The sequence below is a fragment of the Podarcis pityusensis genome (assembly GCF_964106645.2).
Source record: "Podarcis pityusensis genome assembly, chromosome: 15".
Lineage (NCBI taxonomy): Eukaryota > Metazoa > Chordata > Lepidosauria > Squamata > Lacertidae > Podarcis > Podarcis pityusensis.
The window spans coordinates 2,469,349-2,496,857 of record NC_138040.1 but is presented as its reverse complement, the minus strand read 5'-3'; the positions used below and the strand labels follow the sequence as shown (position 1 = coordinate 2,496,857).

The window sequence follows — 27,509 nt, the reverse complement described above, 5'->3', positions numbered from 1 at the left end:
AGTGCTCCGCTTGCCCTAATGGATCAGTCACCACTGCTCCCCCCCCCCCCGCCACCCATGTCACTCCATTCACAGGATAATAAAAAAAAAAAAAATTATTTGTACCCCGCCCTCCCTGGCTGGAGCTGGGCTCAGGGTGGCTAACATCATAAAACTAACACAGTATACAAAGAACATAAGAGCATAAAAACAGGCAATAAATTAATTAAAATACATCTTAAAATTAGTTCAGAGCAAATTAAAATCTGGACAGATGGCAGTCCACAGTAAAATTGAGAGTGGTTAATATTCTCCAGGGCCAACTGTTACCACTGGTCTGATAAAGGACCTGTGAGCGGGCCAGGAGGCCTCTTGAATGCTTGGTCTTATACAGAAAGAAAAGAATCAGACTGAGCCCCGACCAAAAGCCTGGCGGAACAGCTCCGTCTTGCAGGCCCTGCTGAAAGATGTCAAATCCCACAAGGCCCTGGTCTCTTGTGAGAGAGCGTTCCACCAGGCCGGGGCCACGGCCAAAAAGGCCCTGGCTCTGGTCAAGGCCAGTCTAATCTAATCTAATCTAGGATCAGGCAACCTGCGAAATAAATTAGAGGGGTCCCACAGGAGCCCTCAGAACACTGGTGCACCTCTGAATGAGACACCAAACCTCAGTGATTAACCCTTTCCACGACCTTCAACTTGTTGGGTGGGGGAGTGGTAGGGGAAGAGGGGGCGCCACAGCCCTTGGGCTTCTCAGAAATGCTGGCCAATTCCATCTCACAGTGAAGCAGAAGGCATCCAAGTGGTAGTGGGGGCAGTGGGGGGGGGGAGAGAGATTTCCTAGGAGAAGGAAGGCAAAGGCATCACTCACCGTCCTTATTGCTGGTGACGGGAATGTTGTGAACGGTGCGTAGCTTGAAGCACGACCCTGTCAGGACCTGCAGCTCCACAGAGCTCAGCACAAAGGTCTGGAGATCTATCGTGCAGGGATAAAAGAAGTCGGTTTAGAACACAGAGAAGAATTTGTGGGTTACAGTCCAGTATGAGACCAAACACATTGCATTACAAAGAATCTCTGGTTGCTTCTGCAGGAGATGGTCACCAGGGGGCAGCAGAGAGTTAACACTAGGGAGACCCACCAAGAGCCCCTCTGGGCATCCTTTTTATTGCCCATTAGTGATGATTGGTCCTCGTTGATATCATCTGGTCAGCTACCTGCAAACCTGCCTGCAAGGTGTAGTGGTTAGCGTGTCGGACTAGGACCTGGGAGTGACCAGGGTTCAAATCCCCACTTGGCCATGATGCTCACTGCCTTTGTCAACCTAATCTACCTCACAGGGTTGTTGTGAGAATAAACAGAGGCAGGGAACCATTTCTGCCACCTTGAGCTCATCGGAGAAAAAGGCAGAATATAAATGCAATAAATAAATATTTTGGGGCAGACGTTCTGCTTCAGTTCGAATGGCTGTGTGTGCTGCAGCTTCCTGCTGAAATCTTGTTCACATTTCATGCCACAAACAGCTTATTTCTGGTCTTACTTTTGTTGCACTATAAAGCGCAAGAGGGCTCCTCGGGATGGCAATAACGTGGTCACATTGGGGAAGCATTGCAGAATAAATGAATAAAGTAGAATGACATATGGACAGCCTAGCATAAATCCAGGGCTAATGCACTATTATCTCATCAAATACTTATTTATAAAAATATTTATATACCGCTATTTCATTGAAAAATATCAAAGCGGTTTACAATAATAGATAAAAGCATACAATAAAAACCGTTCCAAGAATTAAAATCAGACATCAATTAACTATTGTGGAAAGACGCATTCTTAGTTTTCAGCATATGTTTAAAAGCTGAAACCAGCTTTCTGCTGTAGAATACATGAAATGACCCCTTTGGACTTTATTTTAGTATTGTGGTTATGGCTTATGGCTAAGCAAATAAATTTACCTTATTTTCCCTCCCTCAAACCCCCACTAGTCTAGAGAAACTGGTCCCTGGAACCCCCATCCACATGACCCCGCAGTCACCAGATTAGCCAGAGGCCAAAGAAAACTGTAGGGTTTTTGGGAAGCCAGTCGTGGAAGGAAGGGTCTGGGGCCTCAGGCCCGAAGCCTCCCACTCCCTTCTTGAACTGGGCATTCAGGTAATGCTAGTGGTCAGGCTGGGCACTGCCAGGTTGTGAGGGGGGAGATGTTACCACAACAAGAATCTCTTGCCTTTCTTCTGCAGCTTTTGGATGGCCTCCCTCCACTCTGCTCGCTCGTAGTCAGAAGAAAGCAGGAACAGGTAGCTCTGGAAGAAAAGCAGGATGGTGCTCAGCCTGGGTGGCAAACATAGGAGCTCCCTGCTTCCCAAAGAGCAGAGAGAGAGAGAGAAAGAGAGAGCACATGGCCCACACAAAGAGGAGGAAGATCAGAGTTTTGGGGCAGGGCCTGGGGGTAGCAGATCACGGAGAAGACTCTTCTCTGCTGGAGAGCTGCTGCCAGTCAAGGGAAGAAAATGTTGGACTAGGTGGACAGATAGCCTGATGATACGATACGATAATCTTTATTGTCATTGTCCCATACAGAACAACGAAATTGAAAAAATCTACATCAAACATTCAAAACCAACAAGCCTGCTATCCCAGCCTGGTTAGCCCCCTAAAAACTCTGATACCCCATAATTAAATACAATATACTCCCATAGAGACTACCTTACACTGCGTTTAAAACCAAAATCGCATTTGGATAAAAAACTGTTTCTCAGGCGGCTAGTCCTAGTCTTTATAACCCTGTACCTTCTTCCAGAAGGCAGAAGCTGAAAGAGATCATTTCCGTGGTGCACACTATCCTGCACCATCTCTGCAGCTTTCTTATGACACCTGGAAGCGTAGATTTGATCCAAGGTGGGAAGAGTGCGCCCAATTATTCTCTCCGCAGTCTTTACAACCCTGGACAGCATTGTTTTTTCCCTGACTATGCAGCTCCCAAACCAGACACACAGACCATAAGTTAATGCAGTCTCAACAGTACTATGGTAAAATGCCATCAACAGGTCCTTTGAGAGATTTTTTTTTTTTTTTTTTGGAGGATTCCCAGAAAATATAACCTCTGTCCTAACTTAAGGCATTTTCCTATGTTCTTTAGGGAGGCTCAGTGACAGAGCACCTGCTTTGCTTGCAGAAGGTCCCAGGTCCAATCCCCAGTGGCATTTCCAGGCAGAGCTGGAACCCCAGAGAGCTGCTGCCAGTCAGTGCAGACAATACTGAGCGAGATGGACCAATGTGGCCTCACTCAGTATAAGGCAGCTTCCCACGTACTTATTTAAATCAGAACCATGAGGACTGGGGTCTTGCTCTGCTGATTTAGGAAAAGGGCTGTCGCTCAGAGGTGGAACGCTTGCTTTGCATGCAGAAGGTCCAATTAAAATAAAAGATCAGCAACTGTAAAGACCCTTCTCTGCCCAGGACCCCAGAAAGCAGCTGCCAATCAGAGGAGACGCCTGCCTCTCTCTTCCCGCCCACAGCCCCACCCCTACCCAGGCACGACTCATCTGTCCGTACTTTCCCATTGCGGTTGTGGATCCGGAAGGGGATGGATGGGGAGTTGAGCAGGAGCCAGAACTCGTTGTCAAACATCTTCTTCTTTAGCCGTTCCATCGCTCGGCTCTGACCCTTGTTCGCCTTCTGGGAAAGAGGGGAAGGAACAATGTTTGACACACAATTCTCTTCCATTTGGGACCAGGGGCATCGGTGGGTCACATAAAAGATTCAGGGATGAGACCAATCTGCATAAAATATGCACGTGCTGATACATTACGCTAACACCTATGTTTATTCCCAAGCTTTCCCCCGACTCATAAAATTGGACCTCGTTTCATGTGCTAGAACCTTCTGGGTTTCTTTTATTCACATTTATAAACGACTTTTAATAATGTGTCTTAATATTGTGTCTTAATTGTGGTAACCTGCCCTTGGACCTTTGGGTGAATGGTGGATAATCATTCCTAATAATAGTAGTTTTAGATTGTGTTTATGTTCTTGCTTTAATGATACTGTACATTGTTTGGGGTTTTGTTAGACTACACACCACCTAGAGATTTTTAAAATATTAAGTAGATTATGATTGCTATTAAATAAATAACTGAATAGATGCAATTTTAGGCTTTAACTCTCAAAACAGAACAAAATCAACTAATTTTCCATCCGAATCACCTTAGAGCAAATTCTTCAAATCATTTACTCCCCTCAAATTAATTTCCCCAAGAGATCTTGCTCCAGATCCATTCAACTGTCCCTGTTCCTCAGTCCCTAAATCATCTCTAGACAGAGAAAACCAAACTTCTTCTCCCCAATTAATATCCCACCCAGTCACTCAGATCTCCCCACAACTCAGTCTCTCACACAAACACTCTTTGGGGCACTTAGAAAAAGATCCGGGGTCCTGTACCCTGTGGCCTCCTCCTTAGCTATACTGCTGTCTCGGATATAAATTTGGGAAGTCACTAAGTACAGGAATCCAATGACCGGAAAGCGATTCTGTTTCAAAGCCGGCTGGTGGAGTTTCCAAAAGGCATCTTGCCAGCCTGCACTGGAAACAGAATACTGGGGTAGAGGTAGATGGACCTTTCCATATGATCCAGCAAGGGTGTTTTTAGCCTGCCCCAGGGCATACCTCCTTCTGCACCTCGCTCTTCATAGAGGAGATCTTTATCTTCATGTCCTCCAGGTCGTGGTCGGGCATGGCATGGACGTGTGGGCAGGAGTCCGACTCCTCCAGCGACGGGAACACCAGCTCGGCCAAGGGCATGTACCACTTGCAGTCATATTGCTGGTGTTTCCTGGGAAGGAAACAAAGAGCTCATTCTGGGCAACCCCAGTGATCCACACGGCCCCATCCCCATTTGGACCGCAGGCCGAGGAAAAGACTCCTGCCCCAGACCCTGCAGAGCTGTTGCCGGCCAGTGTAGGCAGTATGGAACTATACAGGCCAAGTGAAAGGACCGTGGCTCAGTGCTGCAAAGCATCTGCACTGAATGCAGAAGGTTCAACCCCTAGCAGCATCTCCAGGTAAGGCTGCGACTGTGCCCTGTCTGGAACCCTGCTACCAGTCAGTGCAGACAATACTAGATGCCACCGTATAAGGCAGCTTCCTATGTTCCTTTTAAAACCAGCTCTCAGTTCAGAATCATGAGGACTGGAACCTTGACTTTATTTCTAGGGGAACAGATGAAGCTCACTGGCAGCAACTCCAGGCAGACGGTCCCAGATTCAGTCCCTGGAATCTCCAAGAACGCCTGGGAAATATTTCCTGCCTGAAATCCTGGAGTGCCGCTGCCAGTCAGTATAGAGAATGGTAAGTTAGATTGACAAACAGTATCAGGCCACTTGCTACACTCCCATCTGAAGCACCCTTTTATTTAGAACCATGTGGACTGGGGTATTAACTTCATTTTTAAAGAACAAACATTTGCTCAGTGGCAGAGCACACTGTCTGCATGCAAAAGCTCCCAGATTCAGTCCCTGCAAGTAACTCCAAGTTATACCACTTAGGGATATTTTAAGTATATTAAGCGGTATAGAAATTAAATAATCAATCATTCTGCTATGGACAAAGTGCAAAGGAAGGTCAGGATTCCGTCCCAGTGCCCTGTTCTTCCCTACTCATCTAGACCTCCCCCGGGCCTCACCCCACGCCCGTTTTCTTCAGCTTGGCACAGAGAAGGACGTCTGTGAAGAGGAAGACGTGGCGCAGCTTGCGGGAGCCCTCGGCCAACTCCACCAAGAAGCCATCCTTGACCAGTTGCCGCGTCTGCAGGTGCGACAGCAAAAGAGGAAAGCACGTGTGTGAGGAGGAGGAAGAATGAGGAGGGAATGTAAGAACATCAGCAGCCAGTGGCCCGTCAAGTTCCCAGCATCCCCTTCTCACAGTGGCCAACCAGATGCCCCCAAAGGAAGCCCACAAGCAGAGCCTGAGCGCAAGAGCAACTCCCCAGTATACTGCCTCCAAAAGTGGAAGCAGCATACAGCCTTCATGGCTGTCAATAGCATTATCCTCGTGAATTAGTGTAATGGTCAGGGACTGGCTGGATGAGGAAGAGTGGTGGCAGCTGCCTGCCCAAGGAGGGCAAAAGACAATGACTTAGATCAGGGCTCCTCAAACTTTTTAAACAGGGGGCCAGCTCACTGTCCCTCAGACACTGTTGGGGGCCAGACTATAGTTTGAAAATAATAATATGAACGAATTCCTATGCACACTGCACATATTTTATTTGTAGTGCACATAAAACAGGAAAAACAATACATTATTTAAAATGTTAGATTATGGGTGGTAGCCAATGCCAGTTTGCCAGATCACTCAGAGTAGATCTACTGAAAACAATGAACATGAGTCACCTGGGTCTATTAATTTCAAAGGGTCTACGCAGAGTAACACTGAGTTTTGCCCACATCCCAATTACTTGCAGCACTGTCTGAAACGCCTTATTATCTCGACACCCTTGTCCGTCCATCCCCCACTTTCCTCCACAAATCCGTGCCACTTGTGGCGAGGCGACCTTCGGGGAGGGAGAGGCGATCAAGCAAGCAGCCACACCAACATATATTAAAAGGAGCACCTTCTCCAGCAACCAACCTGCCCCCCTCCAAGGTCTTGGATATGGAGGAGGAACAACTGCGAGGGAACTAACTTAGGTAGACCGGAGGAGCAGGGAGGGAGAAGCGGGCATAGATTTTCTCCTATAGGGGAAGGGTGGCGGTGGCGGTGGCAGGATCCTTGCAACACCCAGCATGTTCTCCCTACCCATATCTTCAGCTAGCCCTGTCCTGCTTCCCCCAGCAGCCCAGCAGTGTTGCGCATCTCCCCTCCGAGACCTCGACTGGCGCATGTAAGCCGAGGAACCTTTTGGAACGCTGGGGATGGAATTGTTGCTAATTTTCGCCGCTTTCCTTTTTGTGCGCAGTGGGTTCTGCAATTGCCAGACGGGCCGGGTTCAGGACCGTGGCGGGCCAGATCTGGGCCGCGGCCCGTAGTTTGAGGACCCCTGACTTAGATCCTGGATCCTGCTGGTGGAACACTGAAGAACAGTCTGCAGAAGGGATGAGCTGGGAGGTGCAGGAAGCGGGTGGTGGTGTGAGCAATCAAAGGGGGTGGTGGGATAAGGAGTGCCTTCCAGGACAGGGGTAGAGGCTGAGAGTCACAGTGTGAGCGCCAACTCAGACAGAGAGGAGTCAGAGGTTGACCTTGCTCCCCAGTTCTCCTCCGCCTCTGACACCCCACTCGAGAGTCCTGCTGCACGTTGCTGAGCAAGGGGCCAGACAGGCCCAGAGGTGGAGCTCACCCCTTGACGCAGCCTTCGTCTCAGCTCTACGTCTCTTTTAAATCAGAACCAGTGAAGGTGGTGAATGTCCTGTGTGAGTGCCTGGAGGCGGTTGCAGGATGGATGGTGGCTAACAGATTGAGGTTGAATCCTGACAAGACAGAAGTTCTATTTTGGGACGACAGGGGGCGGGCGGATGTGGGGGACTCCCTGGTCCTGAATGGGGTAACTGTGCCCCTGAAGGACCAGGTGCACAGCCTGGGAGTCATTTTGGTCTCACAGCTGTCCATGGAGGCGCAGGTTAATTCTGTGCCCAGGGCAGCTGTCTACCAGCTCCACCTGGTACGCAGGCTGAGACCCTCCCTGCCCACAGACTGTCTCGCCAGAGTGGTGCATGCTCTAGTTATCTGCCGCTTGGACTTCTGCAATGCGCTATACGTGGGGCTACCTTTGAAGGTGACCCGGAAACTGCAATTAATCCAGAATGCGGCAGCTAGACTGGTGACTGGGAGTGGCCACCGGGACAACATAACACCAGTTCTGAGAGATCTGCATTGGCTCCCAGTACGTTTCCGAGCACAATTCAAAGTGTTGGTGCTGACTTTTAAAGCCCTAAACAGCCTTGGTCCTGTATACCCGAAGGAGCGTCTCCACCCCCATTGTTCAGCCCGGACACTGAGATCCAGCATTGAGGGCCTTCTGGCAGTTCCCTCATTGCGAGAAGTGAGGTTACAGGGAACCAGACAGAGGGCCTTCTCGGTAGTGGCACCCACCCTATGGAATGCCCTCCCATCAGCTGTCAAGGAAATAAGCAGCTATCTTTTAAAAGACATCTGAAGGCAGCCCTGTTTAGGGAAGTTTTTAATATTTAATGCTGTATTGTTATTAACACTCGATTGGGAGCTGCCCAGAGTGGCTGGGGAAACTCAGCCAAATGGGCGGGGTATAAATAAATAAATTATTATTATTATTATTATTATTATTAAAATATATTTATTAAAATTTCAACATATTACAAAAATAAGAGAGAGAAAAAATAAAAGAATGGAGAAAAAAAAACAAAAATGAAAATACAAAGTAAAAAACAGTTAAAAACAAATCAGTCTTTCCATATCTTATCTTTCATTTGCATATTTCCCTGACCTCCTCACACCTCCCTTTTTCGTATTCCAGTTCAATTTAGTTAATTCAGCAAATCCTTTCCCTCTTTGATTTTATCTTAATCTTTTATCTTAATATATTATAACTTTAGATTATCACCTGTTAACAATCCATTTTTACATATTCCTTTATAACATTGCTGCTAAAAACCACTTAACTTCAATCCAACATCATTCTAACATTCATTAATTTTGCAGTATTTCTGTAGATAGTTTTTAAATTTCTTCCAATCTTCTTCCACCGACTCTTCTCCCTGGTCTCGGATTCTGCCATATTATTATTATTATTATTATTATTATTATTATTATTATTCTGCCTGGGAGGTATCCTCTAGTGAGAGGCTAGAGGGGAAGGGCGGGGACAGTGGTCAGTTTCATAACGTCTCCAGCTGCACTGAGACTAGCCAGAGGAGCTCTGCTGCGTTGTTAGTTTCTGTTATGCAAAGGCTAATTGCATTCTGTGCCTCTGGTGCCACCCTACCCTGTGGTCGACCTGGGCTCGCTTGACAGCTCCTTGACAAATTGCTGAAACTCTGAGAGTAATCCTCTTCTAATGCTATCGTGGTTGGTGGGCATCGCTGCCTTCGGTGAGAGAAATACTGAGCTAATATGCTCCTATGGCTCTTCCTAAATTCTCAAAATAAGCCCCCTCCAGGCACCCCCTCTCACTGCTAAGCCAGTCTCTCAGTGCTGGAAGTCTCTCTGGCCCCTCTCTCTCACACACATCCCTCCTGCTTACCTCTCCTTTGGGGGTGGTGACTGCCGTCCTGCGGGGGTCGATGTCTTCATTGATACTGGAGAGGAAGTTCTGAGAGATACGGAGGGCATCTTGGAGCAGTGGGTAGTCGGGGTGGTCAGAAGGAGTGTGCTTCAGCAGATCCTAGTGCAGCAGGAGAGGAATGGACCTTGAGATTTTACAGATGTGTTATTTCTTAATTATCTTTTTTAAAAAAACAAAAACGCATTATGGGGCTTTCCAGAAAGGGGGCCATGTTAGTTTTTATGGTGCTATAAGAGTCTTTGAGCTGGCTTTGCTGCCGCTGAGTAACACATCTTAAAATGGCAAGATTCAAAAGCCAGTGGGGAAGACATGTTGGCCTCCCAGGACATGTTTGTTTGTTTAAAACATGGGTAGGTAAACTAAGGCCCAGGGGCTGGATCCGGCCCAATCGCCTTCTTAATCCGGCCTGCAGGCGGTCCGGGAATCAGCGTGAGTAGAATGTGTGCTTTTATTGAAAATGCACCTCTCTGGGTTATTTGTGGGGCATAGGGATTTGTTCATTTATCCCCAAAAAAATATAGTCCGGCCCCCCACAAGGTCTGTGGACCGGCCCCCTACTGAAAAAGTTTGCTGACCCCTGGTTTAAAACAAAAGAAGAAAGGTGACTTAAGAGAGGACACCCTTTTAATGACTTAAAGTGGCCATTTTTTAACTTTGCAGTGTAAAACCACTGAATTACTATTTCTCAAGAGGTTTAATGCTATCACTTGTGGACAGGATCAGGACAAAGGTGTTGCTGGGGTTTTTTTAAAATCACACGGTCCCTTCCAACTCTGCAATTCTGTGACTCTACTATGACAAGTGTTAACTGTCTGACCAATGCCACAATGTCTATGTTATTAAAAACTGTTTTACAAACTGCCACGGTTAGTTAGGTACATTATCAGTGTCCGCACTTCTGCATTTAATTTTGCTCTGATTTCATCTGGAAAGAACCCAGAAAAAACAGGCTAATGCGGACTAAGCATGTTCTGTAGCCACAGAACACCAAATATCTGTTGGCGTGGTGTTGGTGGGGGTATAGAAAATGGGGAGGGGAGGAAGGAATGGCATATTCGGTTAAAGGGCACAGCTGGCACCCGGAGCTGGCAAAACGTTGCTCTATACTGCAACATTTTGTTGTGGGTTCCATTTGAATAGGGTCTATTCTGGGGCTACACCATGAGATGGTAGTTGTTTTTATTAAAAAAATATTTTTTTGCAAGGATTAAATATGGGCAGGTTTTGATCATAGCAAAGAGGCAAATGGATTCCTTGGTTTTGTAGAAATTGCTCTCTTACATACGCATACGTGAGACCGGCTGAATTTTGGAGCGCTGGCGTGTGACGGCAACAGGTGAAAAGCAAAAGCTATACTTACGTGTAATACAAGAGTGCTCCTGGTCACTCGATTTATAGGTTTGTACAGCAGCGCTATAAGCAAGGAAAAGAGAGACAGGTAAGCCGGTGAGTGCCACACAAAATAGCCACTGTATCCACAATGTGCGTCAGCCACATGTAGGGCACTGCCCCACCAACTCCAGTCTGCCCTCAGCCAGCCCCCAACTGCCCTGCCTTTTTACACTCAACCAGCCCACTGAGTGGCCCTGCCTGTCAACTTCTTCCTCCTCCTCCTCTATCTCAGCGCTGCTTCTTGTAGAACTCAGCTGTGTGGGGGTTCCCCTCAGAGAAAGGCAGGATTCAAATTTATTAAATAAACGAAAAACCTGGTCTATTCTGTTATGAGACACTGGAAATAGCCCTTCTTTGTGTGCCTCCAACACAAGAGGTCCAGAGGGTGGCAACACGAGAACGGGGCCTTTTCTGTGGCGGCTTCCCATTTGCAGAATGCTCTCCCCAGGGAGGCTCGCCTGGCACCTTCATTATACACCTTTAGGCACCAGGCAAAAGTGTTCCTCTTCAACCAGGCCTTGGGCTGGTTGACATCTTTTTAAATGTGTTGTGGGGGGGGGTTATTGGGTTGTCTTTGTTTTTATTTATGTATTTTCAGATTTTTATGCTGTGAACTGCCCTGAGATCTAAAGGTATAGGGTGATAAACTAACAACAACATTGCTGCCTGTGGCTTCAATGTTTTGTTATTCCTGTTTCTCTTCTCACCTCTGTGATCAGACTGGTTTGGGATTGCTACAAAACCATATAAAGCACATGCCACCTGTCTACAAACAGAAGGGCCTTCTTGGTAGTGGGCGCCTCCCACTAGATGTCAAGGAAATAAAAATCTATCTGACTTTTAGAAGACATCTGAAGGCAGCCCTGTTTAGGGAAGCTTTTAATGTTTGATGTTTTATTGTGTTTTTCATATCCCGTTGGAAGCCAACCAGAGTGGCTGCAGAGGCGGGGCCAGATGGGTAGGATACAAGTAACAAATTCTTCTTCTTCTTCTTCTTCTTCTTCTTCTTCTTCTTCTTCCTCTTCCTCTTCCTCTTCCTCTTCCTCTTCCTCCTCTTCTTCTTCCTCTTCTTCTTCTTCTTCTTCTTCTTCTTCTCCTCCTCTTCCTCCTCCTCCTCCTCCTTCTTCTTCCTCTTCCTCCTCCTCCTCCCTCCTCCTCCTCCTCCTCCTCCTTCTTCTTTCTTCTTCTTCTTCCCCCCACTGGATATTTGCTGAACTACAACTCCCATCATCCCTGACCATTGGTTGTGCTGGGTGAGGGCTGATGGGAGCTGGAGTCCAAAACATGTGGAGGAGACCAAGTTAGGTCTGATAGGCCAAAAGCAAGCATGGCGCTGGCAGCCATTTTGCCTCTTCACCTGCCCCTCACAAATAAAGGGAGCTGAACTCCACACCCATAACCATCTCTGGCCTAACCTTGCCGTGCCCCGTCACACACATCAAGGTGTGTCTTTGTGTGTGTGAGAGAGATTCATGCTCCCATTTCCTGTGCAAACTAAGTCCCTTCCGCTTCATATGTGAAGAGGGCAGACTCTGAACAAACATGGCCGCCCTACCACGTTGGGACGTGGGGCTGTAGCCAACGTCCACTGCCCTCAGAGCAGGCCCACTGAAACGAATGGACATGACTAGCAAAGCCCCATTCATTTCGACGGGTCTACTCTGAGTAACAGTTAGCTGGACAAAACCCAGCTAGGGAAGGGGGCAGACCCAGAGCAAACATGGCCGCCCAACCACACCTCTGGTTTAAACAGAGGCAAAAGAGGAATGAACGTCAGTGCCACAGAGATGGGGCACAGGGTTAGGGGACATGCGGCCCTCCAAATGTGGTGGGCCTTCAACTTCCATCAGTCCTGGCCAGGGATGATGGGAGCTGGAGCCCCACAGATGTTTCCCAGCTCTGCTCTAGGCCCACATCTATTGACCAACCACCCAAAAAACCTATTGGCATTCTCTGGAACCCAGCCCAGTCAACAGAGCCTAACAGAGGGTGGCCCCCAAGTTTCTATCTTTTCCTTTTCCTTTTCCCAATGGGAAGTGGGTGGAATAATGACTTTTCCCATTATATAACAAAAGGAAGGGAAGTGGGGGTTGGTGCTGTGAACCGCCCCGAGATCTTCGGATGAAGGGCTGTATACAAATTTAAGTAAGAAATAAAATAAACAGCGTCAAAATAGAGATGAAAAGAAAGAAAAACAGGCAGAACCTCAAAAACAAAGGTTGTACACCAGACCACACCAGCTGTCTCCCACAAAAAAAAATAAAATAAAAAAAATTCTGCATTTCTGCAGAGCTCCTGAGGCTTCATCTCTTGCTCTGTGTCACACACCCCTTCTCACTGCAAGTGGAGCAAGAAGAGGGGAAATTATGATCTTTAATACTATCTGGGTGGGTGTGCTCAAGCATTTGAAACTAACGTCAGATTCTGAAATAAATACTGTACAGGCACAGGGAGTTTCCTCAGACTTCTACTTGGGTTACGGAAGCGTGGTTTTAAAAAAACATTTTGGAAGAATGACACGGATCAAGCGGTTTTGCACGCTCACACAGTGGCTAAGTGCTTGGAAAACTATTGTTTCATTTCACCTCCTTGAATTCCACATTACATCATCCTTTCTTTTTTAAAAAAAGACAAGTGCCAAGGACACAGCTTAAAGAGAGCTTTCCCGGCTGAATCCCAAAACTCTCGTGTCTCTCCTTGAGGATGGCCCACAGAATTTTGGTGTCCGGGACAAAATGGCACATGCGGAACTCATAGCAATTAAAAAATACACACACACAAACCCCAAACCCAGTCCTGCCATTGAGCTATAAAACTGACCATTTGCTGCCCTCTAGCGGTGCAGCAAAACCTGCCGCCCGAGTCAAGAATTAAGGCAGGCGGAGGCTGAGCATTCATCTCCCTGAAATGTTTGTGCGCTTGGCTCCAGTCCAGCCCAGACGCACATCGTGGATTTCCCCCTTTCCCCGCTCAAAGCCACTTCCCCAAGCTGAAGGGAACAGGCAGGGTCTCGTTCTGAAACGGACGCAAATAGGGAAATTCATCCTCACCCTCTCACAAAGCAGAGTGCCCAATCCCCACAACCCAATCCCCCGTGCCAGTGCCAATGCCAACCCAACAGGGGCATCTTTTGAGGAAACTCTCCACCCCAAAGGGAACGGGTGCAACAAATCCCCATTTCAATGGGACACATTTGCCTATAGGAGCGGTGACAGAATTTAAAACGCCTTTAGTAACAAGGGGCAGGTAAAATGCCGTTCCTTCTCCACCCCACCCCCCCGTGGTGGTTAAAAGGAAATTGACAATCTGATACCCCCAAATCAGTCACTTTGGATAACACCCCTGAAAAGCAAGAAGTAAAAACCCATGTTGAAAAGAGTCCTAGGAAATGCCCAAAATTGGGGTCCAGCACCCCAATAAAGATGGCCATGATGAAAGATAGTGGCCGCCAACACAGCCCCCCTGCTCATCACCATGGTTACAAGGCCTGGAAGGGAGGGGGAGCAAACATTTAGGGGGCAATTGCGGGAGGTCAATACCCCACTTCCCTCAGGCAGCTAATGAATGGGGCAAAGATGAAGCAAATGTGAGGTGGTTTGGGGGAGTCGGTGGGTGGGTGGGATGGAGAAAAATGGAACAGGTGTGTTTCCACCCCCAGCCACCTTTTGTTACAGGTTCCAGGGAGAATTCTGCATTCAGAGGTCACAAAGACCCACGTCAATTGAAGTTGCGCCCTAACGGGACCAGGCAGAAACTGGGGGCAAATAGTGACAGAGTAGCAGTGGGAGCCCCCCCCCCCAAACCCACCTGCCATAGGGACCCAATATTTCCTTGGGTGTTGGTCCCTTGGTTCCCACTAAATGGGGGGGAGCACCTAGCGACAGAGAAGCCCAGCCCTCGGATCGCTTAGGAACAAAGAAATCACCAAGTTGGCACTCCCAAGCGGAGCAGAAAAAAGAGAAATCTGGAAAAGTGGGGGGAAGGTTTCTGAGTCGCGCTAAGACCCCTCCACACTTCCCCGGCACTGGACCAGTGAGGACAAAGGCTTGGTTGCCGGAGGGGCATTTGTGGAGACAAAGAGAGCAGAGAGAGAGAATTCTTACAAGCCACCCCGAGAGAGGACCCCAGACCCGAGCGAGCGACACCGTCCCTGCCCTGCCCAGCACCTGCTCTTTTAAAAAATGGGGGAGAGGGTGGAGATGGATGGAAAGGAGACCCCCACCGTAGGTGCAGTTACAGCAAAAGCGGATGATGAGCAGAATCTCCATGGCACCCTCCTTGCGGCATGGCTAGCACCCGGCTCCATCGGTGGCGGTCCGCTGGCTGTCGGTGAAAAGAGCTCCCAAGCCAGCCGGTAGTTGTAGGGGAGGGAGGAGGAGGAGGAGGAGGAGGGAAGGGGGCGTGAGGGGCTGTAAGACGCTGCCAGCATTGTAAAAAGGTGCAGACCCCTCCTCTCAGCCCCCTTGCCTCCCGCCTCTCCCCATAAGAGCACAAAGGGATCCGTATCTCCAATATGCACACACGGCATTGGATATTATCTATTCTTTGATGGGCTCAGGGGATGGTGGGGTGGGTTTTTTGGAGAGTCAGACAAAAGAGCATGCCACATAATTTAAACGCTCGCTCACACACACCTACAAAAATATATGCATGCAATAAAATCGATACCTTCCATGGTAACGGAGGTGTGGCTCTCTTTTGAATCCTTCGGGCCCTTGACTTTCAGCTCCTGCCGAGAGGGGAAAGAACCGTTAGAGGCCACCTTTAGGGAACGGGCCATTCTGCAAACATCTTACCCAGGAGTAAATCTCATGGAGTTCAATGGGACTTGGTCCCCTGTGAGTGTTACATCCTCGGGGTTGCAGAGTAGACCCACTGGGATTAATGAGCCTACGTTAGCCGTGTCCATTAATTTCAGTGAGTAGGTTTTGTACCAGAAACAGCCCCCATCACCCAAGGTTTCTAAAATCCGGTCTCTTTTCCTCTTCTAAATTCCCAAGGATTGCACCCTTTGTATGCCAAAAATTATAATCTTTTTTAAAACAGAAAACGAGAGTGCCTCTGAGGGTACGCAGAGAGGACCTTGGCCAGCAAGCTGAGGTCATACACAGGCACACCGTTCTACTCCCCCGAGTTATATCCAACTAAATTCTATGCAGAGACCCTATGCAGAGAAGAACTAGAATTAGGTGAGTTACGTTAAGTCACATATCTCTAAGACCAAGATTGGATATAAGCCAAAGGATTTGGAGAGAAAGGGTTGCTTTAAAAGAGGGGCACAAGTTCTGAAGTTTGTTGAGCCCAAAAGAAAGTAATTTCAGTGGTGGTGGTGGGGTCATTAATAGAGTGCAGAGAGAAAACAAAGAATTGACTCCATTGACTTCCAGAGACCCCCTGCCTCATTTAAACTCAAAAGACACCTGTTTTAGATGTACTCCACACAGCCATTTCTACACACAAAAGGCACCATTTGAGTAGCTTTTAAAATGACCAGATATGGACAAAACGGTTCCTAGAAAAATAAATTTCTTGGCTGGCCTCCTCACTCACACTGCCCAACATCACGAGCATCAGATCAGAAGAAACAGTCCCCTTTACAGTCCAGCCGCTGCCACCCACAAATCACAGAAATCAAAGAATTGTAGAGTTGGAAGGAACCACGAGGGTCATCTAGTTCAACCCCCTGCGAAGCAGGAATCTTCTGCCCCACATGGGGCTCAAACCCACAACCCCCAGCTGCTCCACCAACTGAGCTATACCAGTTTCACAAGCAAACTCTTGGAAGTGGGGGGGGGGTGGTGGTAAGACTGTGACTGCTCAAGGAAGTTCCGTTTGTCAATCATGTCACAATTTTGCCCCCCTAAAGATCAACGGAGACCCTTGTCTCTGCTTGGGAAGGAAATCCAAATTCTTCACAATGCCTGGGGGCGGGATCTTGGGATTAGAATAAATTACGCCAGCAAAGACATGGTATAAAGTGGAGAACGATGTCTGGGGCAGTGATGAAATTTTGGAGCCCTCCTTTCACACCAACCCCCAGCAAGAGAAAGTAGAACTGGGATCAAACAGTAGGCAGGCAGGCTTGCATTGCATTTTTCAAAATACACAATTCTGTTTACTGCACAGTAATAAGGTAGAGATCAGCAAATCCTTTGTATAGCAAAGGGATTTGTAAGCTGCCCTACTTTGTAGACTCCTCAGGGCAAAGACTTTTCTCTTTCTGGAGCAGGAAGGGGAGGCTATATTACTCTATAAAAAATCTCATTAGGCAAACTCGGGTGGGTGTCCATCCTGACCAACCTCACAGGGTTGTTGTGAGGATACAGTAAAACACACATACTGACCCACTCACAGGATTAACTCCATCTATGCCACTTTTGACCCATGTGAAGAAAAGACAAGCAAATAAAAGACAATATTTTGAATCCTCACCTCTGAGATTTTCTGAAATTGGTTGTTGCTCTGGCTGCATTTTTCTGCCGTCTCCAGCGCAATTTTGTAGTTGTCCACGAAGGCCTTGTACACCCCCAGCTGGCTAGCCTATTTGTGGGGGGCAAGCAGTGATATGTGTGCATAGGGAGGGAAACATTAGAAAACCATTAAGTTCATTCCCTGAGGCCATAGGTCACAGCCTTCTTAAACCGTGGCACCCACACTTTCTGATCCATATCCCCGCAGGCCCCATTTTTCCCACATGGGAAATTAAAGGGGTTCATCACAGGACTCAAGATAATCAAGGCCTCATATTTTTATACCTCCCTTTCCCGAAATAGCTGAGGATCACTCCACAAACAGGTGAGATCTTTGAATGCACCCTCCCCAAATAAAAATAAAAATAGTATAATTACAGCTTGCGCAGCAATTTTCCTAAAACCCAAGACGGGAAAAGAAATCCAATTTTTGTTAAGTAACAAAGAAACATTTGCATCCACCTTTAGGCAAGGACAAATCCATCTGCAGCAGCCAACCTTAATTTTCTAAGTGCTGCTTTGGCAGGGAGGATTTCCATTTAGCATAGGTTTGGTTGTTTTTAAAATAGTCATTATATTATACAGCAACGGGGGCAGTGGGAAGGACAGACCATTTGGCTCCACAGGCCAGATCCTTATGAGGACCTAGCCTTGCAGGCCAAATCTGAAACATGTCAATGACCTGATGCCACAATGACATTGGGAGATTGGGTGCTTTGAAGGCCCGAAGTTAGTGCTTTCAGGCACCTGAGGCTTCTGGTAGACCAAAGCCTGATTTCCACTGCCAGTGCAGAAGTGGAATCTTTCAGATGCCTGGATAGCTCAGCGTGGTGCTGATAACGCCAAGGTTGCAGGTTGGATTCCCGTATGGGACAGCTGTACAGGAGAGTCCCTTAAGATTCTCTTCCAACTCTACAATTCCATGACTCTAATCTTGTCCATTAACTGCAAATTGGCCTTCTCTGAGTAGGAATAGAATTGACTGCAACCCACTTTTAAACACAATCAGAAGCCAAGGAACACCTTTTTTGTGTGACGTTTACTCCACTTTGAAACAAAACAAGACAAAAACCCACACATTGGGCCTTTGCATACCTGCCCCATCTACCATATTTTTCGCCCTATAGGACGCACTTTTTCCCCTCCAAAAATGAAGGGGAAATGTGTGTGCGTCCTATGGGGCGAATGCAGGCTTTCGCTGAAGCCTGGAGAGTGAGAGGGGTTGGTGCGCACCAACCCCTCTCGCTCTCCAGGCTTCGCGCAGCTCTCCGCAAGGTGCGGGAGCCCGGTGCTGGGCTCCCATGGCTTGCGGAGAGTTGCCTGTTCTGGGGGCTGGGGTTGGGGGAAGCTCGGGCTTCCCCCGCCCCAGCCTGGGGGGGAAATAATTTTTCCCCCTTTATTTCCCCCCCCAAAAACTAGGTGCGCCTTATGGGACGGTGCGTCCTATAGGGCGAAAAATACGGTAATTCCAGGAATTAAAAACAGAGGAAGATGCTCCTTCCCATCTCAGATTAACAGCATCCTCGTTTCTGAATTGAAACAGGACCCCCCAAATGTACCACTGGGGATGCCTAAGAGGTAGCTGATTTTTAAAAATATTTTGTATATATCCCAAATCTGCAGCAATCCCCTCCCACGATGGTGCCTTCCCCCAACACATGAAGCTCCATGTGCTTGTTCTCAACTCAAGAACTGGGCGAACTTGTTTGCCCCCCCCCCGCTCCACACCACCCACACAGTTTCTCCAAAACTATGATAATGTATTTAAAACTCTTTGGAGAGAACAGGCAGCGCTCAGGGCAAGGTTTCCACCCTGGAAAACTGTCTGACCTCATTTCAAGTAGTTAAGAGAGCTCCTGTCTGCAAGGAGGGCTGCTTTTGGCTTCACAAAGACAGCCTTGGGTGAAACCTCTCGCTGGCAGGCTCCACAGAAGCAAGGGGTCCACGGACCAAATTTCCACAAGCAACCCCGCTGTGGCTGATCCGTGGGCGAAGAGAACCTCAGGAAAGCCATCCTGGTTGAGGCGAAAAACTTCCATCTCATCATTGCTGGCCAACAGCTATGCTAGCTGGGTGTGAAGAGAAGTGACTGTCCAAACCACATCTGGGGAACATCATGTTGGCTACTTCCGTTCCATCTAGCCCATCATTCTATTCCCCCCGCGATGGCCCAAGGAGAAACCCAGAAACAGGGCGCAGAAGCAGCAGCTCTCTCCCACTCCTTAGGTGCAAGGCAAACTTCTGCGTTGGGTGAAGAAGTCCTTTCTGACTGTCCCAAACCTCCTGCTCATCAGCGTTTTATTGGGTGACCCTGCTAGGCCTCTCCCTTTGACTTTGTAAACTTCAGTTGTGTCCCACCTCAGATCTCAGTCACCTTTCTAAACAAGGAAGCCTCAAACACCATAGCCATTCCTCTCAGAAATAGACCAGAATATAAAACACGAGCCACACGCAAAGCTAAAGCTTAACCACGTATTGCCCCTGCTTTTCTGAACCATGATGAATTGTTCTTGACTGTAATAAAGAAACCAGCCTTCCCCAAACTTTAGGTCTCCGCAGCTGAGGCTATTATGTACTGGATGCAAAACCAGGGTTTGAACTGGATTTGCAAAGTGTGGTTTTCTGGCTTAAGCATTTGGTGCTAGCGATGCTTTATTATTTTAGTGTCTGATGCTATATTGTGTTTTTACTATTTTTTAATTGGGTGGCATTTAAATTATTACCACCACCACTACTACTACTACTACCACTACTACTATTACTATTACAAAGTGTGACCGGAAACTTTGATGAATAGTCACAGAAATCGGACAGTGAGAAATATTCAAACATACAATCGGCATCGGAAACCCACGAAATCCTCACAATTGTGTACAGAGATGAAGCTGTAACTCGAAAGACAGTGTATAAGTGGTTTAACCGTTTTTGTGAAGGGTGGCAAACCATAGAAGATGACCGTTGGTCTGGCAGACCATCAATGGGCAGAACGGCGGCAATTGTTGACAGAGTTTGTGAGTTATTGATGTGGGATCAGCATTTGTCTGTCTGAATGATGGCAGAAGAATTGCATATTCCACATGAAATCATTACTGGGGTTACTGAGTTGTCCCACCCTCCATATTCTCACAATCTGCCCCCCCCCCCATTTCTTTCTTCTTCCAGAACTGAAATCTTCACTGAAAGGGCACAGATTTCCCAACATTTCACACGTCCAAGCTGCTGTGATGAGGGAACTGAAAGCAGTACAAAAATAGGACTTTTCCAGAAGTTTTCAACAGTTCTACGAACTTTGTCAACGGTGCATTGTATCAGAGGGGGCCTACTTTGAAGGCCTGTAAGGTATGTACGCGGGTGGCGCTGTGGGTAAAACCTCAGTGCCTAGGACTTGCTGATTGTAAGGTCGGCGGTTCAAATCCCCGCGGCGGGGTGAGCTCCCGTCGTTCGGTCCCAGCTCCTGCCCACCTAGCAGTTCGAAAGCACCCTTAAGTGCATGTAGATAAATAGGTACCGCTTTATAGCGGGAAGGTAACGGCGTTTCTGTGCGCTGCTCTGGTGCTGGCTCGCCAGAGCAGCTTCGTCACGCTGGCCACGTGACCCGGAAGTGTCTGCGGACAGCGCTGGCTCCCGGCCTCTTAAGTGAGATGGGCGCACAACCCTAGAGTCGGACACGACTGGCCCGTACGGGCAGGGGTACCTTTACCTTTAAGGTATGTATGTTTGAATATTTCTCGCTGTCCAATTTCTGTGACCGTTCACTGAACTTTCCAGTCACACCTTATATTATTATTATTATTATTGATCTAGCCATGGTTTAGGAGTTTGGTGCTGGCCACGGTTTATGTGTCTGGTGCTAGCCATGATTCATGTGTTTGGTGCTAGCCACAGTTTACGTGTTTTATCCACACCAAAACTACTGAGGACACCTCCACAACAGAACTAAAAGACTGGCGGTGGACACACAGGAAGCCAAGGACCAGAGAAAGCCTAAGGGTAACTCACCAGCTTCTGGAAAAGGTGGCCAAGCACGACACTGCTGTCCCAGTTCTGGACCTGGGGCCAAAGGCTGTCATAGAACTCCTTGTGGATCTCGTAGATGTCCTGGATCTTGTAGAAGATGGTCTCGATCTGCTGGATCGTGAGGACAGGCTGGGAGGTGGTGGCTGTTGCTTTCAGGGGCTTCATGGGCTGGAGTGAGCCGGACACAGAGGAAGAGGAAGCACCAGAGAAAGAAAGTTAAACACTGGGACTCCCCTCCATATTCTTGTGAACCAGCCTTGCAAAGAAAACAAGCCATGGTGCTTCGAACCTACGCTCTGGCCCCATGGTGAGAGGCAGTAATTCTTCCAAACACCACATGTAGCACTAAACCGTGGCTTGCTTACACCATGGTTTGTTTAAGAAACCATGAGTTAACCATGAGCGGTCCCACAGACGATAAAAAAACACACACCATCTGTACGCTGCCTTGAGCTCTCTGGAGGAAAAGGTGGGGTACGAATGCGATTAATTAAAAAAAGTAAAAATAAATGAATATACACAGTGGTACCTCGGGTTAAGTACTTAATTCGTTCCGGAGGTCCGTACTTAACCTGAAACTGTTCTTAACCTGAAGCACCACTTTAGCTAATGGGGCCTCCCGCTGCTGCCGCACCGCTGGAGCACAATTTCTGTTCTCATCCTGAAGCAAAGTTCTTAACCTGAAGCACTATTTCTGGGTTAGCGGAGTCTGTAACCTGAAGCATATGTAACCTGAAGCGTATGTAACCCAAGGTACCACTGTATTACCGGACTATCCTGAACATCTCTGCAGGCGTTTTAAAAAACAAACCAGCTCCCCACAGAGCACAGCGGCCCTTTGAAATGTCAAGAGTAGTACTTTGCGAGCTTCCCCATTGCGCCAGAATATGGAAGGGGAAGCTCCCCGTGGCCCACGCGGGTGTTGCGCAAGGCAGGGCTGCTGTGACTCGGACGCCAGGCTCTCAGGAGGAAGCTGGAAGCTATAAATAGGCCTCAGAGGGACACTTTCGAGATGAGGCCACAAAAAGGAGGCTGAGGAAGACGTGGCCGCTGTCTCGGGACGTCTGCTCCAGCCAGAAACATGCGGAACTCACAGCTGCGTGACGCGGCCATCTCCACCGGCTTGGAGTGCGCTCTTTCCTTTTCAAGCAGGGAAGGGAAACCTTGGGCCTCCAATTATTGTTGGCCTACAACCTCCATCCATCCCCTTGAGCGATGACCACCCTGCCTGAAAGGGCTAATGGGAGGGAAGAGGGCTGCAGCAGCACTCAGGACATTCTTGTTTGTTGTTTAACTATAACACAGCCGTATCTTGAGGACCACTTATCCCCATAAGAACGGGCCTGGACTCGGAGCTTGCCACCTGAAGCCCTTCTCTACATGCCTCCTTGAGAGGTATGGAGGGTGGCAACACAAGAACGGGGCCTTTTCTGTGGTGGCTCCCCAACTGCACATGCTCTCCCCAGAGAGGCTCACCTGGCACCATCATTACATGTCTTTAGGCACCAGGGGTAAGACATTCCTCTTTACCTAGGCTGTCGGCAGCCAGCCTCTTCCGGTGTTTTCCACTGGCCGGGAAAGATCTGTCCTCGTCTCCTCTCTGATTCCCAACCCCACTTCGCCCAACTAGCCAGGGGTGAGTTGGGTTGTTCCTCCCAGCTACTGGCCTCCTCTTCACCAGCGGTCCAGCGCCGAGGGCCTTCTGGCGGTTCCCTCACTACGAGAAGCCAAGTTACAAGGAACCAGGCAGAGGGCCTTCTCGGTAGTGGCACCCGCCCTGTGGAACTCCCTCCCACCAGATGTCAAAGAGAACAACGATCAGACTTTTAGAAGACATCTGAAGGCAGCCCTGTTTAGGGAAGCTTTTAATGTTTGAGGCATTACTATATTTTAATATTTTGTTGGAAGCTGCCCTGAGTGATTGGGGAAACCCAGCCAGATGGGCAGGGTATAAATAAATTATTATTATTATTCACCACCAGAGAATCACAGAATTGGAAGGGATCTGGTCCAGCCCCCTGTGATATGGGGCATACTCACCAACAATAGGGCTTCTAGTTGGTTGATGTACATCTCCTCACTGGCCAGGAAATCCTTTAGGACCAGCCTCCGCATGTCCACCCCCTTCCCAGCATCTTGTCCACCCTGGAAGAAATAAGATGCCACATGTTAAAAGGCGAGCGGAACCAAGACTCAGCTCCAAAGATGATGGTGATGATTGTGAGTGTCTCTGAGCATGCGGAGACTGATTTTGCTCACACTCCCAAGTTGGAGAGTGCAATTGTTTTTTTAAAAATTATATTCCCTTGCAACTCCACAACCCCCCCTGCCAGGTAGGCTGGTCTTAAAGGCAGCAACCTGGCCCTCGTTGCCCAGTTGTGTGACCAAGGCAGGATTTGAACACAGGACACCAAGGACCAAAGCAACGACACACGAAGTCCAGTGGCTCAGTGACAGAGCACCTGCCTTGCATGCAGAATGTTCCAAGTTCAATCCCCACTGGCAACTCCAGGTACAAGGAAAGACGCCCACCCACCCATCTGAAACCTTAGAGAGCTGCTGCCAGTTAGTGTGGCCAGTACTGAACTGGACAGACCAATGTTCTGACTAAGTGCAAGGTGGCTTCCTAAGTTCCCAGCACCCTGGCCAAGATGGGGAATGTTGCATTTACCTGGGGGCTAAGATTTGCATTTCATGGGTCTAAATTGAGGATGGGGGGGGATTGTGGTCCTCCAGACATTGATATACACCAACTCCCAGCAACCACCATAGCCAAAGACCAGGGGATGATGGGAGTTGTAGTCCGACAATGTCTGGGGGACCACAGATGTTGCCATATCTTGTAGAGCAAAACAAGAAGGCAAACCCAGAGGTTTGATCGCCAAGGGCCCCAATTCACACAGGCCGCTTTCAACATCCCCCATGGATGAATGACATGATACTATTTTTAAAAGGAAATGAAATTTGCCTCTCACAGAGACGTTCCTCAAGACAACGTAAACCTGAATCCCCCCTGAATGACTGAATTGCACATTTACCTTGCGGTCCACGACACGATCTGGGAAATGCTGTTTATTTATTTATTAGATTTTTAAAATCCAATAAGTCCAACACACACACACACACACACACACACACACACACACACGGTCTTCAACAGTAAATACACAGAGCTTGAAGCACTTTATACCATGATTAAAAAAACAGCACCAGCCAAACAATTTATCCTGAAACAAATTAAATAACGATAATGGAAGACAACTGGACCAGATTTTTAAAAACCACCTAAGTAGAATCAACAAGATCAGTCAATTAACATCCCCTAACCCATGGGTAGGCAAACTAAGGCCCAGGGGCCGGATCCAGCCCAATCGCCTTCTAAATCCGGCCTGCGGACGGTCTGGGAATCAGTGTGTTTTTACATGAGTAGAATGGGTCCTTTTCTTTAAAATGCATCTCTGGGTTCTTTGTGGGGCATAGGAATTCGTTCATATCCCCCCCCCCCCCAATATATAGTCCGCCGTCTGCCCCCAAGGTCTGAGGGACAGTGGACCGACCCCCTGCTGAAAAACTTTGCTGAACCCTGTCGTAACCTGTGAAAGGAATGCCAGGTGAATGGTGGCAATCAGAGGTACAAATTTGGTACTCAGTGGTTTTCAACCGGGGGCCCTGGACCCTGGGGTGCCGTGAATGACGGCTATGGGTGCTGCAGGCAACACTAGCCTCTGTCCCTCTTCCCTTCCCTCCCTCCTCAAATGCCCTCTCATGTATCTGCCTCCCAAAGACTTGCACAGCAAATGGTGTCTCTGGGGCTGGCCAGGAGCTGAGGCAGCCTGAGAGTAAGCAAGCAAGCAAGCAAGCAGACGAGTGACCCAGCTAGCCAGTCCACCAGCCCTTGCTGCTGGGAACGGACAGACAAGTCCCAGGCCCCTGTGGGGCAGTGTGAAGGGGCACCTCTCTTTGGGGCAGCTCAAAGACCAGGGGCAGCGGCGGCGGCTGCCCGGAGGACTCCCAAGGAAGGGGAGAGAGGAGGCTGAAGGTTCACTCTACCAGGGATGGTGTTCGGAAAGGGGTTGGAGGTGGCCGGCTTGGCAGGCAAAGGGTGACGTAACTGGGCTCCTGTGCCTCGCAGGGGTGCTGCAGAACAATATAATAATAATAAAAAAAATTATTTATACCCCTCCCTCGCTGGCCAGAGCTGGGCTCAGGGCAGCTAACACCAATAAAATCACAGTAAAAACATAAGGGGGGGGGATTTAAAATACAGGTTAAAATGCAATTTAAAATGCAGCCTCATTTTAAAGTAGCCGATAGATCAAGACCATGAAGGGAGAGAAAACATAAGGGTCAGACCGAGTCCAAACCAAAGGCCAGGCGGAACAGCTCTGTCTTGCAGGCCCTGCGGAAAGATGTCAAGGCCCTAGTCTCTTGTGACAGAGCGTTCCACCATGTTGGGGCCAGTGCTGAAAAGGCCCTGGCCCTAGTTGAGACCAATCTAACCACCTTGCGACTTGGGACCTCCAAGGTGTTGTCATTTGTGGACCTTAAGGTCCTCCGCAGGGCATACCAGGAGAGGCGGTCCCGTAGGTATATAGTTGGTCAAGGGTGCTGTGGACTCAAAGAGGTTGAAAACCTCTGCATTATTCCATTACCTAGCGGGTTTTCCTTCTAAAGATTTCAAAGATGTTTTCCGCAATCATTCTCCCATAAGAGCATGTCAGTGTGGTCACCCCCCAATTTGGTAAGGAGCTGTTTTAAGGCCACCCAAGGGAGCCTGTGGCAGAGGTGAAATTTGAAATGGGGACCCTCTTGGCTCTACCTCTCCAGGACACAGGGGCGGAGGAAGGGGGGTGCAGTGGGGGCGGACACCCCGGGTGTCTTCGCTGAGGGGGTGACATTTGGCGCGCCGCCCACCCGCGACTCCCAAGTCTACCCCGACTTTGCCCCCAAAGGCTATTGAGACTAACCAATATACTGCTTGAGTGCATATGGAGCCTCTAAACCAGAGATTCCTAGAATTGTGGCTTGCACGATCCAAATAATATGATAAAATTCACAATGGTAAACATTAATGGCACATTTCTGCAGATTCCAAATAACTACTTAGTTTAATTCATTCATTGAAATTGATGGCCTTGGTTCAGTTATAGTCCTTCTTTACACCTCCAGAGCCCCCTGCCCCCCAATAACTCCACTGCCCCCGAAGGGGTGGTAATGTCCACTTTGGGGGATCACTGACCTAACCAGCCAAAACATTCTCTATTCTCACAGTCTTTTAAAATATACTTTTTAAAAAGCAGGATGCTTCTGAATACCACTCACTGGAAGTCAGAGGCAAGGAGAGTCACTGCTGCCCCATTTTCGGGTCTCGCTGGGGGGGCTTCCCTTTGCGGCATCTGTGCAGATGCAGGAGGCTGGACCGCATGGGACCCCTTTCTGGCCTGATCCAGCAGCCAGGCTTCTCTGACACTCTCAGGTTAAAATGCCGGTGGCAGAACAGCTCATTTCGAATGCCTCCTTGCAGAGACGCTCGTTTTGGTTCGCTTTGCATTAACTGCGGTTCATTTGCACTGTAAACGCTCCAGCTGATGTACTACTACAGAGGCTGCTTTTATGCGTCCACCAAACAAGCGGTTATCGCTGGGCGGTGTTGCTTGGGAAAACAAAGCAGGTACAGATGAGGGCAAGTCATAGGAGCACCGGAAGTGGCCTTATGGGGAGTCAAAAGCCAGTGCTCCACCTAGGCTCAGGCTTGTCGACACTGACCGGCAGCAGCTCTCCAGGGGGCATTCAGGCGGGGGACATTCCTAGGCCTACCTGGAGATGCTGGGAACTGAACCCAGGCTCTGCCACTAGATGCAGCTCTGCCCCTAAAAATGAAACAAGACTCCAGTCCTCATGGTTCTGAACCAACAGCTGATTTAAACAGGGGAAGCCTCCACATCGAACCGGGAGACCATCTGCCACAGTGCTGTCTACACCAGGGATCAGCAAACTTTTTCAGCAGGGGGCCGGGTCCACTGCCCCCCCCGACCTTGTGGGGGGCCAGACTATATGTGGGGAGGGGGGAATGAACGAATTCCTACGCCCCACAAATAACCCAGAGATGCATTTTAAATAAAAGCACACATTCTACTCATGTAAAAACTCGCTGATTCCCGGACCATCCATGGGCCAGATTTAGAAGGCGATTGGGCCGGATCCGGCCTCCAGGCCTTAGTTTGCCTACCCATGGTCTACACCAGCGGTTCTCAACCTGTGGGTCCCCAGATGTTGTTGGACTACAACTCCCATCATCCCTGAGCTCTGGCCTTGCAAGCTAGGGATGATGGGAGTTGTAGTCCAACAACATCTGGGGACCCACAGGTTGAGAACTGCTGGTCTACACTGACCGGCAGAGGATCTTCA

The 27,509-nt window shown here is 48.6% G+C and overlaps 1 protein-coding gene across 4 annotated transcripts in view; it reads right to left on the bottom strand.

Annotated features, from left to right (window-relative positions):
* The window catches only part of ABR (ABR activator of RhoGEF and GTPase), a 114,327-nt gene that overhangs the window by 35,476 nt on the left and 51,342 nt on the right, over nt 1-27,509 (bottom strand). For 3 of the 4 annotated variants that reach the window (XM_080982848.1, XM_080982849.1, XM_080982850.1), the window contains 11 exons: nt 23,142-23,246; nt 21,084-21,269; nt 17,047-17,154; nt 15,283-15,343; nt 10,583-10,635; nt 9,181-9,321; nt 5,653-5,774; nt 4,638-4,803; nt 3,527-3,649; nt 2,199-2,274; nt 848-952 (listed from right to left, as the gene is read on the bottom strand). In XM_080982848.1, coding sequence (XP_080838974.1) covers nt 848-952; nt 2,199-2,274; nt 3,527-3,649; nt 4,638-4,803; nt 5,653-5,774; nt 9,181-9,321; nt 10,583-10,635; nt 15,283-15,343; nt 17,047-17,154; nt 21,084-21,269; nt 23,142-23,246 — 1,246 coding nt within the window. Of the gene's footprint in view, nt 1-847; nt 953-2,198; nt 2,275-3,526; nt 3,650-4,637; nt 4,804-5,652; nt 5,775-9,180; nt 9,322-10,582; nt 10,636-14,836; nt 14,898-15,282; nt 15,344-17,046; nt 17,155-21,083; nt 21,270-23,141; nt 23,247-27,509 lie in introns of those variants that run through there. The other variant, XM_080982851.1, reaches the window with a different exon arrangement.